The sequence below is a fragment of the Martes martes genome (assembly GCF_963455335.1).
Source record: "Martes martes genome assembly, chromosome: 12".
Classification (NCBI taxonomy): domain Eukaryota; kingdom Metazoa; phylum Chordata; class Mammalia; order Carnivora; family Mustelidae; genus Martes; species Martes martes.
This window is the reverse complement of record NC_137900.1, coordinates 29,080,034-29,091,545: the sequence shown is the minus strand read 5'-3', so window position 1 is coordinate 29,091,545 and position 11,512 is coordinate 29,080,034. Positions and strand designations below refer to the sequence as shown.

General features: G+C 47.2%; 1 protein-coding gene across 1 annotated transcript; it reads right to left on the bottom strand.

The window, feature by feature from the left end:
* Window positions 1-3,784: 3,784 nt before the first annotated feature.
* Window positions 3,785-7,430, bottom strand: CTSL (cathepsin L; the record flags this gene model as incomplete). The annotated part of the gene is made up of 7 exons (XM_080820190.1): window positions 3,785-3,884; window positions 4,353-4,470; window positions 5,325-5,487; window positions 5,934-6,158; window positions 6,643-6,789; window positions 6,890-7,012; window positions 7,305-7,430. 7 exons carry the CDS (start codon window positions 7,428-7,430, stop codon window positions 3,785-3,787), a joined length of 1,002 nt encoding a protein of 333 aa, XP_080676316.1.
* Window positions 7,431-11,512: the final 4,082 nt, after the last annotated feature.

The window sequence follows — 11,512 nt, the reverse complement described above, 5'->3', positions numbered from 1 at the left end:
GTCTCTCGAATGAAAGATGGAGGAGAGCAGTGTGGGAGAGGATCTGAAAATGCTCGAACGGCGATGAATGCCGTGGGTGACCTGGTGAGTGCGGCTGGGGTTCCTGAACCTTTTGTTCTTTCTCTCTTTGGTACTTTGTCAAAGAATTCTCATCCTTGTCAACATTCTACTTTCTTTTCCTTGAAGACCAGTGAAGAATTCAGACACATGATGAATGACCTTAAAATCCAGAAGGACACAGATGGGAAAGTGTTTGATAAACCCTTCTTTGCTGATCTCATTGTACCTGTGGACAGGAGACAGACAGCTGGGGTAAGTCCTATGAGTATGAAGGATCACTTCTCACCAAGGTTCTCTCCAAAAGTGAAGCCGAAAAGAAAACAGCAGCTCTTCTATGGGTCCCTGCTGGGGAACAATACACCCTTGCTGTGTTTTATGAGTTTTCAGATTCATGGACTGTTGGCAAAGCCTTGCTGTTTGTTGTTTAGGCCGAGAGCTTTCTAATTTGGTTTCAGGATCGGTGTGCTTCTGGATGGGCTTTTAGGGAAGCTGGTGCCCTCGAAGGACACAGGTTCCGGAAAACGGGCCAAATTGTGTAACTGAGTGAGCGGAACCCGCTGGACTATTCTTGGTCTCAAGGCAGTGTGGGCTGCGGTGGTGGCCTGATGAATTACGCCTTCCGGTATATTCCAACAACGGAGGCCTGGACTCAGAGGAATCCTGTCCATATCGTCCACGGGTCAGTGGAGCCTCTCACGTGTCATCAGTCCAGCTCTGCTCCCAGAGTCAAATGCTTTTGAAGAACACAGATGCCGTATTTAATATTTGCATTTTAAAAGGTGGACCCTAGAGCTGCAAACTGTCAGGACTGTCATTAACCCAGACGAGCCGAGAATAGTTCTCTGCCTCGGTGGTGACCACACGGCTGTTTTTATTTCTATGTTACAGGGAGACATACATACCATTCTGTACAGGGTACAGATTTCTCTGGAATGAACCGGTTCTTAAGGACACGTAGACCCTGAATAATTCATTGAACACATACAAGGTAGTTTTTCAATTTCAAAACAACCGATAGCATTTCAGCTCCTGGGATGCTTTACAGCAAATGTGGCTTGGAAATCACTCACCTGTAAGCTGTCTTGAACTCGTGCTCCCCAGGAGGTGGGTGGTAGTGATCACGTCTCTTCCCCTTTCCCAGTGAAAGGTCGGACCCTGCACATACAGACCCAAGCGTCCTGCTGCCAGCGGTACGGGTCCGGTGCTCCTGTCTCAGCAGGGGAGTCCCTTGTGCTGGTGGGGACAGCTGTGGGGACCGTCTCTGCTGCTCTCCGTGCAAGCCTGGACACCTTCCGGTTCTATAAAGAGGGTAAGCCTCTGTCTATGGAGAAATGTAGTACAAAAATCGGAAAACCACCCTAAGATACAGCAGGAGTGACACTTTGGTAGGCAGAATTCAATGTAGAATTTGGGGTGTGTGGATTTCACACAGTTCATCCTGCACCCATGACATTTCTGCCTGCTGTTTCCGCCTGTCATGACCGGGCCCAAATCCCCATGATTTTAAACACATTATCAATATATTGAAATGGCTACATAATTTGATTGGTATGGCTTGCTTGACTTTTTTCCAGTTGTTAGACCTTGAAACATTTTAAAGAATGTTACTACTGAGATTAACACTGGAAAGGAGCCCTTAGGCGAGTAATTTTGTGTTCTCTGCTCTTTCCGTAGGCTCACATCTTTAAGGAGAATCACAAGAGGCATTTTTTTATGCCTCTTGACTATTGTTTACAAAAGAGATTGTGACACTTTGTATTTCTGCTAACATCAGAGAAGGGCCTAAACCCCTAGCTTACCTGAGCAAAACTATCTGACTTTTAATCTTAGCTGGATTTATAGCGCAACTGAATTTTGATACGTCTCCCTTACTGTGGCTGATAGGCTGATAGGCTGTTACTACCCCATGTCACGTGGGAAACCTCAGCCCACATTAGATCTTACTTTCCAGGCATTTATAATGCTCCAAACCGCAGCAGTGAAGACCTGAATCACGGTGTTCTGGTGTTTGTTTATGGATCTGAAGGAGAATCTGAGAACCAAAACTATTGGATTGTCAAGAACAGGTATAAAAAGCCAAGAATACTTCTCTCGGACATTGAAAAGGGAATCCTTTTTGGAATCGGTGCTTGGAGACGAGTCCCCCAACCCTTGAGCACACTTGTGAAATCCCAGAAGCGTTGACCCCACGTGGTGGGAACACAGGCATACTCATGCGTCGACCACAGAAAGGTACTCTCTCAAGCTGGGGGGGGTGGTCCTGCGATTGGTTTGCACCCCTGCATTTCTAAGTTGGATTTTTTAACATTCCTGAGACACATCGGCCTGAAGATTTTCCTTTTCCTGCTCATGGTTCAGTTTTGTGAAAGGTCTGGGAAAGAAGGATTGTGTGCTGGGTTGGAACTCGAGCAGGAACACGAACGGCCTCTCCGGATTCTTCCTGAATCTGTCCTGACCTCTGGTGCCCTGCTCAGGGTTGGGTGTGATTGTTCTTGGAGGGAAATGTTTGTTCCTCTGGAGTAATTGGCAAACCCTGGCTTCCTTCAACTGGGACACAGACTGGGGCACGCAGGGTTCCATGCTGATGGCCAAGGCCCGGGACAACCAGTGTTGAACGGCCACCACGGCCAGCTTTCCTGCTATGTGGGAGCTTTAAACCAGCAGGAAGGCTAAGTGGAATTTGTGCTGAGGTTGTAGATGAGTAAAAAAGCCGCAAGGTTTCTTTCTACGGCTTTCCCAGCTTTGAAGTCCCATCTGCACGGCTAAGGCTGTCTTTTTACTTCGCACTACAGGGAGGACACCTCTCCCGCGGGAGACTCGTTTCCTGCTTGCTGGGGACAGAGGACAGCCTGGGTGCCCTCGCACCCGCTGTTTCCCAAGGAGCTTCGTATCCAGATAATCCATGTACCATTGTGGCACACTCTGGGGTGTCCTCCCTGGCCCCCACAGTCCCTTCCTCTAAAACTCCCCTGGGATGTTTACAGACGACTAGCTGAGCTGGGGACTGTGGAGAGAGAAATCCAGTTAGTAAATGAGTAAAGAGGACCCTAGATTAGAATGAGGATGAATAAAGGGGTGAAGGGGAACGGGAGGTCCAGGCTTCCAGCTATGGAATGAGTAAGTCCCGGGAGTAAGAGGCACAGCATAGGGAATATCGTCACTGGTGTCGTAATGGCACTGTGATGGTACAGTATGAGATTGACAGACAGCAACTGTCCTCGTGGTGAGTGTAGCGTACTGTATAGAGTTGGCAAATTACTGGGTTGTGCACCTGAAACTAATGTAACATTGTAACAATGTTACAGGTGTAACAATCGTTTCTACTCAAAACAATCGGGCCACCCAGTATTCTCCCAGTGGACCACTGGCCTATCCAAGGATATCCTAGAGCCCAGTCACATTTTGACTCTATAAAGAGTTAAAGTAGTAACATTTTACCTCCCTTCTACTTTGAAGTTCTTTTATTAAAAAAGAAAACTTCATACATTTTTTTAAAAAATGAAAATCCAAAAGTTATTAGACAAGTCTGTCATACAAAGGCTTTTACATCAGTAATGAGCGAAGTGGTAACATTCCTCATGTAAAATCCGCACAGTCAGATCCCAACTTGGGTCTTCAATGGTTCAAGGGTTTTATCCCATATCATAAGGTGCGGTCAGCTTTCAAATAAAATTCATCTTCTCGATATTCGGTTCCCAGTCAAGGCCTTCTTTACGCCCTCATCTCACACGACAGGAAAGCTGGCCATGGTAGCGATTCCACAGTGGTTGTTCCGGTCCTTGGCCAACAGCATGTAGCCCTCCATGCCCCAATTTGTACCCCAGCTGAAAGAAGACAGGGTTTGCCATTTATTACAAACAATCAAACACATTTCCCTTCATGAGCCATCACACCCGACCCTGAGCAGGGCACCAGAGGCCAGGACAGATTCAGGAAGAATCCGGAGAGGCCATTCGTGTTCCTGCTCGAGTTCTAACCCAGCACAGAATTCTGTCCCCAGACCTTTCGCAGACTACAAATGGAAACACAGAAAAAAAGAAACTCTTGGGGCCAGATGCATTTCAGAAATGAGAAAATTTTCAAGTTGAGAAACGCAAGGGTAGCAAAACTATGGCAGGACCCTGGCAAGCTACTGTTGTCATCACATGAGTATGTCCCTTCCTCCTAAGTGGCATAAACACTTCAGGGATTTCAGAAGCGTGCTCAAGGGTTTGAGGATCTGCCTCCAAACAGTGATTCTAAAAAGAATTCCCTTTTCAATTTCCAAGATAGGTTTTCTTGGCTCTTTATACCTGTTCTTGACAATCCAGTATTTTTTGCCGTCCGATTCTTCCCCTTCAAAGCCGTAGCCAACCACCAGAACGCCGTGATTCAGGCGTGTATTGCTGCAGCTTGGATCATAGTAAATGCCTGGAGAAGAGAGATTCCGTGCTGAGGGGGAACGTCCAAGTGACCTGATAACATGTGACAACAACCTAGTGACCACAGCAAAGGCGGCATCTCAAAATCCGTTGTGATATCAACCGAGATAAGATTTAGAAATGAGATCTTTTGATTTAGCTAGGCTAGGGCTTTAGGACATCATCTAACACTAGCAGAAATATATATGGTCACAACCTCTTTTGTAAAGAACAGTGAAGAGGCGTAAAAGACCACTTGTTGAAACTTTGTCATTCTACCATACGACGTCAGCCAAAGAAGCAGCAGGGAACACAGAATTACTTGAGTCAAGGGGTTCTTTCCAGTGTCAATTTCAGTAGTAAAATTCCTTGGCAAATTTCAAGGTCCAAGCGTTGGAAAAAAGTGAAGTAAGCTATACCAGTCAAGTTATGTAGCCATTTAAATATATTTATAGGAGCGCCTGGGTGGCTCAGTGGGTTAAAGCCTCTGCCTTTGGCTCAGGTTATGATCCCAGGGTCCTGAGATCAAGCCCCACGTCAGGATCGCTACTCGGCGGGGAGCCTGCTTCCCCCACCCCACCCATCTCTGCCTGCCTCTCTGCCTGCTTATGATCTGTCTGCCAAATAAATAGATAAATAAAAGCTTTAAAAAAATTAAATGTATTTATGAAGTGCTTAAAAGCCTGGGATATGGGTCAAGTCATGTCAAGTGGTGACAACAGGCACAAGGATTACGTATACAGCATGAGCCGCCATGCTGAGTCCATCCCCCCTGAGTCCCACATACCAAGGAGCCCATCTTGCTGTATGTCATGCTGGTTACCGGTCTTTTCTGGCCAATTTTCTATGTAGACAAATGCTCACCTTTTTTATAGAACTGGAAGGAATACAGGCTTGAGTCTACAGCAGCAGAGACGGGCCCCACAGTTGCCACTGTGGTCATAAGACCATCCTCTCGGTTTAAGACGTGCCAGAAGGTAGTCACGTTGGCGGCAGATTTCTCAGGCCTGTATCTGCAGTATTCATTCTTTCAAAGGTAAAGGGGTAGGGACTTGATTAATACTGTCCACCTCCTGGGGAACACGAGCTCAAGACGGTTTGCAGCTGAATGATGTCTAAGTGGAGTGTGTTATAAAACATCTCAAGATGCAAAATGTGATTGCTTGTTTTGGAATTGAGACACGAGGAGATATCTATTCAATGAGACACTCTTTTGGTCTCCTCGCACATAGATTTTTCACTCTGGAGATCTGTACTGTATTTAGTACGGTATTTGTGTCCCTGTGTGACCTAGAAGTGGGAACGGCTGTATGGTAACCCTCTAGGTGGAGAACTGTGCCAGGCTAACAGATTTTAATCTGTTCTGACCATGTGCAGACATAGAGTCTACAGTCTAAAATGAGATTTCAAAATATAGGCTTTGTTTTTACTGAATATGCTCAACTTTGATAAAAGATAAGGAAGTCTGTTTACCCTTGCAAGATACGGGTAGGATTCCTCTGAGTCCAGGCCTCCGTTGTCCTTAACATATTGGAAGGCAAAATCCATCAGGCCACCGCGGCAGCCCTCATTGCCTTGAGACCAAGAGCAGTCCACGAGGTTCTGCTCGCTCAATGGCACAAGTCTGCCCGTTTTCCGGAACATCTGTCCTTCCAGGGCACCAGCTGCACTAAAAGCCCAACAAGATTGACACTGACCCTGAAAACAAAATGATACAGCTCTTAGTCTACAAAGTTTTTTTTTTTTATTAAATTTTTTATTTATTTTCAGCGTAACAGTATTCATTGTTTTTTCACCACACCCAGTGCTCCATGCAATCCGTGCCCTCCCTAATACCCACCACCTGGTTCCCCCAAGCTCCCACCTCCCGCCCCTTCAAAACCCTCAGGTTGTTTTTCAGAGTCCATAGTCTCTCATGGTTCACCTCCCCCTCCAATTTCCCTCAACTCCCTTCTCCTCTCCATCTACCCTTGTCCTCTATATTATTTGTTATGCTCCACAAATAAGTGAAACCATATGATACTTGACTGCAAAGTTAATAGCGAGACTTGACAACAGCCCTTGCATCTGAAAACTCTTCCAAAACATAACCAACCGTATACGGTTTCTCAACTTCCATCGCGAGGACACTGGTTCCTCTTGGCTTTGCTCTTGGTAAGGGAGCTGCCGAGTACTGTCTCACCTGATCCTTCACGGGAGTCACGTAGCCTTTCTCTCTCCAGTCCACGGACGAGGGGATCTCAGCAAAGAGAGGTGCTTGGAAGACGTTCCGGTCCTCTTGCTTCTGGATTTTAAGGTCATTCAACACCTGTTGGAATTCTTCTCTGGTCTTCAAGGAAAAAGAAATAGAATGTTGACAAGCATGAGATTCTTTTGAAAAAAATCCTTAGAGGAAGCACAAAACATTCAGCAACCCCAGCCGCACTCACCAGGTCACCAAAGTCATTCATTGCCATCGTGAAGCTGTGTTTCCCTTGGCTGTACTCCTGGTTGTGCTGTTCAATCACTTTCAGATTCATCTCCCACACTGTCCTCCTCCGTCCTTCTTCATCCTGGAGACAAACATACACCCCATCATGTTGATTTCTATCTAAGCCCAGCTCATCTGCACCAAGTGGATGTGCTCACAGAGGGGAGCAGAGACCTTGACCGGGGCAGGGCTGATGCTCTGGGAGCTGCTCTCCAGCAACCACACAGCAGGACATCTGTCCCCATCGTGCACAGTCACAGTGCCCTACTTCCTGCCTGGGTACCAGTGGCCTCCAGAAGCTACTCTCCACTGTGGACTCCCACCAGCATAGAACATTCCCTCGGTTCTCAGTGGACAGCTCAGATGTTACCAACCTTGTTGTACAGTCTCTTGTGTGCCGCCTTCCACTGGGACCAGCGTGCATCTAAGCTCTGATCGAGTTGTGGAGCAGCTGAAGCTATTCCCAGGCAAAGGGCAGCCAGGAAGAGAGAAGGATGCATGTTCCAAAACCTAGGAAGGGAAAAGAAATGAGTTTCTGATTAGACCAAACCATCTAAAGAGCCATCCTTTATTCTGCGATGTTAGAACCACTACGGTACAGTAAAGACATTGCATCAGTCCTCCCAAGCGTTTCCACGGGGCTGTGGAGAGGTGGCTTGTGCAGGGGGCCTGCTGGCCTGCTCCCTGCCCTGCGACCCACCTGCTTCTTCCAGAGCATGTAGATGGAAATACAGGGAGTGACAAGCTCTGAGTCTGGGGTGTCGGGGTCAAGCTGCCATGCCTGGGGGGACCAGGCCCTGGAAGAGTGCCTCCCGGGAGCCCTAAACCCCTGGCCCCCAAGGCTGGTATCCCCCCCCAATGTTTTAAGGGGTAGCCCTTCCCTTCAGGTCCGGGTTGTGATCTCACCTGGGGCAGGTGCAGTCACAGGTGCAGGTCGGAGGTGTCCAGCACGCCTGGTGATGGGTAGGAGACTGTCCCTTTAAGCCTGGGATTTGGCCTTGCTGGTCCTGCCCCTGGCACCTGCCTGCACAGCAATTGGCTGAGCCAGCCTGTGGGCGGGGTCTCTGTGCCCTGGAGCTCCGGGGCCTTGGGGCATGTGATATCTGGTCCCTACTTGTCCCAGGGGAGGTTGTGCCTGCCTCAGGGGACCTGGGAAAGTCAAGTGAGAGGACTCAGGAAAGCCCTGTAGAAGGGGATCTAGCACCTTCCTAGGGACCCGGATCAACTAAATAGCGGGAATTTATGTGTTGGCAGGTGATTCCCAAAAAGAGGCTCACAGGGAGCCCCAAGTGGGTTTCCAGCATCACCCTGCCTATCCTCTAGTCTTTGGTTAAAATCTCCCTGAGGGCTGAGAACAGGATAATCTAGTCTAATGGTTCCTGTTTATTCCAAGCAAAGGTGGGGCAGCTGGAGGAAGTAGAGCCCACGGGGGAGAGTGTTATCACTGTTTCAGGATGGGATGCCTCTGGTTTTTGGAAGAATCTGGAGATGATGGGCTATTGCCCAAATAGGGGATGCCCTGGGCAAGGCTCAAGTGCTTTCCAGCAAAGGGACTGATGGGAGGAGTGTCCAGGGAAGTGTGGCGTTTTGGAATGTGCCTGTCCTGACTCCCCCCGCAGGGATTCTTCCTCCATCCCAAGCCTTTCTCAAAACCAACAGAAATGATTTACTTCTAGAAGAATATAGTTTAACAAAAGGAAGAAAGACGGAATGTAGAAACCGCTTTTTCCTCCCCACTCTGCGTTATGGATGATTATGTTTCCCAGTGTCCAATGTGCTTTTCTCGAGATTCAAATTTAAATGTTTTAGAAAAACAGCTCTTCTAAACAGGAAAAAAAAAGTGTTCATCAGCAGACCATGAATTTTCCCTCTGATGACCAGTTTTGCTCTTCTTAGGAACACGATTCCACGCGTCTAGACAGTGGGTCACAGCCTCCTTTTCTGGACCTCCGTCCCTGAGACCCCCTAGTGAGCCTCCGCACTCCTCATCTCCAGCCCTTCTCTGCTCGGGGAGGGCAGGGGTCAAAGGGGTTCCGTACAGGGGCTGGGAGTCAGGGCGGGGCCCACATGGACATTCTGCCCCTCTCGGCTAGCCCCCCACCCCGGCAGGCTCCGTAGCACCCCCAGACTCAGTTTCCTCATGCAGGACGTGGGGCAGTGATTTCATTTTCCTCAGAGGATGCTTGTGAGACTGAATGAGCTAACACAGGTCGTGCATTAGCATAGAGTAGGGCTCACTCCATACTGCTTTCTTGTGAGGTCAAAGGGAAAATCCTTCCAAACGTCTCGCTTAATTCAGAAAATATTTATTCAAGGATTTGTTAATAGGCCATTCCTACTTATTTCTTTACTTCCTGGGGGCCAGGTTACCACATAATGAAATGAACCCTAAAGTATAGGTAAGTAAGCCTATGTGTTAAAAAGCCAAGCTACATCTAGTTAACATTCTTTTTTTTTTTTAAAGATTTTATTTATTTATGACAGAGAGAGAGATCACAAGTAGGCAGAGAGGCAGTCAGAGAGAGAGAGAGAGGGGAAAGCAGGCTCCCCGCTTATCAGACAGCCTGATGCAGGGCTCGATCCCAGGACCCTGAGATCATGACCTGAGCCAAAGGCAGAGGCTTAACCCACTGAGCCACCCAGGTGCCCCTCTCATTAACATTCTTAAACCGTGCTCCCAAACTGATATATAAGGGACACACATATCCTAGGACTATGCCCACAGAACCTAAAATATTGTCTCACTTTTGACCCATTATGCTAGAGCCAATATCACATTTTCAACTACAGATAGCTTATTTTGCCTATTAGAATTTAGGAGGTCATTGAGAGTGCTAAGGCAGCTGATGTTTTTCTAAAAGCCGTCAGGGTAACAGTGAGATGATGTTTCATACTCAGCAGCATGGATGAAAGTGACGAGGGGCAACACGTGTATGTGTGAGCATGTGGAGTCGTGGGAACTCTTGGCATTACTGGTGCGGGAGCAAACAGTAAGCCACTCTGGGCAGGGGCTCCTCGGCTTCTTATATCAGGAACTACACACCTGACACTAACTCAGCATTTCTAGGGTCAGGTATCTACCCACGTGAGCATATTCTTTTTACGCATAGTAACTTCCAGTGGGAAAACACAGGAGAATGAACAAACACACTGTAGTACATTCATACTCAACAATTAAAAGGAACAAGCTTTCTCTAAGTGCACCAACACAGATGATCCTTTTAAGATTTATTTGATAAAGACAGAGAGGGAGAGGGAGAAGCAGGCTCCCTGCTGAGTGGAGAGCCTGACTCAGGGCTTGATCCCAGGACCCCGAGATAATGACCCAAACCGAAAGGAAACGCTCAACCCACTGAACCACCCAGGCGACCCAAGGGAGATGATTCTTAAAAACACTATGTCAGGGCGCCTGGTGGCTCAGTGGGTTAAGCCTCCGCCTTCGGCTCAGGTCATGATCTCAGGGTCCTGGGATCGAGTCCCGCATCGGACTCTCTGCTCTACGGGGAGCCTCTTCCTCCTCTCTCTCTCTCTGCCTGCCTCTGCCAACTTGTGATCTCTGTCTGTCAAATAAATAAATTTATACATATATATATATATATATATATATATATATATATATATATAACACTATGTCAGGGGTTGCCAGTCAGTTAAGTGCTCAACTCATGATTTCGGCTCCTGTCATGATCTCAGGGCTGTGAGATCAAGCCCCACGTCGGATTGCACACTGGGTGTGGAGCCCTCTCTCTCCCTCTCCCTCTGCTCCCACCCCCCCCCATTAAAAACACCATGTCAGGGGCGCCTGGGTGGCTCAGTGGGTTAAGCCGCTGCCTTCAGCTCAGGTCATGATCTCAGGGTCCTGGGATCGAGTCCCACATCGGGCTCTCTGCTCAGCAGGGAGCCTGCTTCCCTCTCTCCCTTTCTCTCTGCCTGCCTCTCTATCTACTCTGATCTCTCTCTGTCAAATAAATAAATAAAATCTTTAAAAAAAAAAAAAAAACACCATGTCAAGCAAAAGAAGGTACGTATTAAAAAGTACATATAATTAATTGTATTATATGAAGTTCAAAAGGCAAATCTAATCTGTGGTGATAGGTATCAGAACAGGGGTCTTGCAGGGGAATTATTGACTGGAAGGAGGTATAAGAAAACTTATTAGAAAGTTGGGAAATTCTGTATCTTGATCTGGGAGGTAGTTCCGCGGGTGCCTACATTCGTCAAAACTGACCTCAACAAGGTGGTGGGTATTAGGGAGGGCACGGATTGCATGGAGCACTGGTGTGTGGTGCATTAACAATGAATATTGTTACGCTGAAAAGAAATAAAAATTTTTTTTTAAAAAAGGGGAAAAAAAACTTACCCACCTGTATACATAGGACCTATCCATTTTACCCAATGCAAAATTCTATGTCAAGAGAAACTTTGTCAGGATAAAATTTGAGATCAAGGCAAAAAAAGTTACATTGTAAAAAAACACCCAGAAATCTGTATCAGGATATTGAACAGATTCCTGCCTTTTCTCTCAAAAAACAAATCTGTAGAAAGTAGCCAAGAATCTTTCTATGGCCCTAGAGCTGTGCCC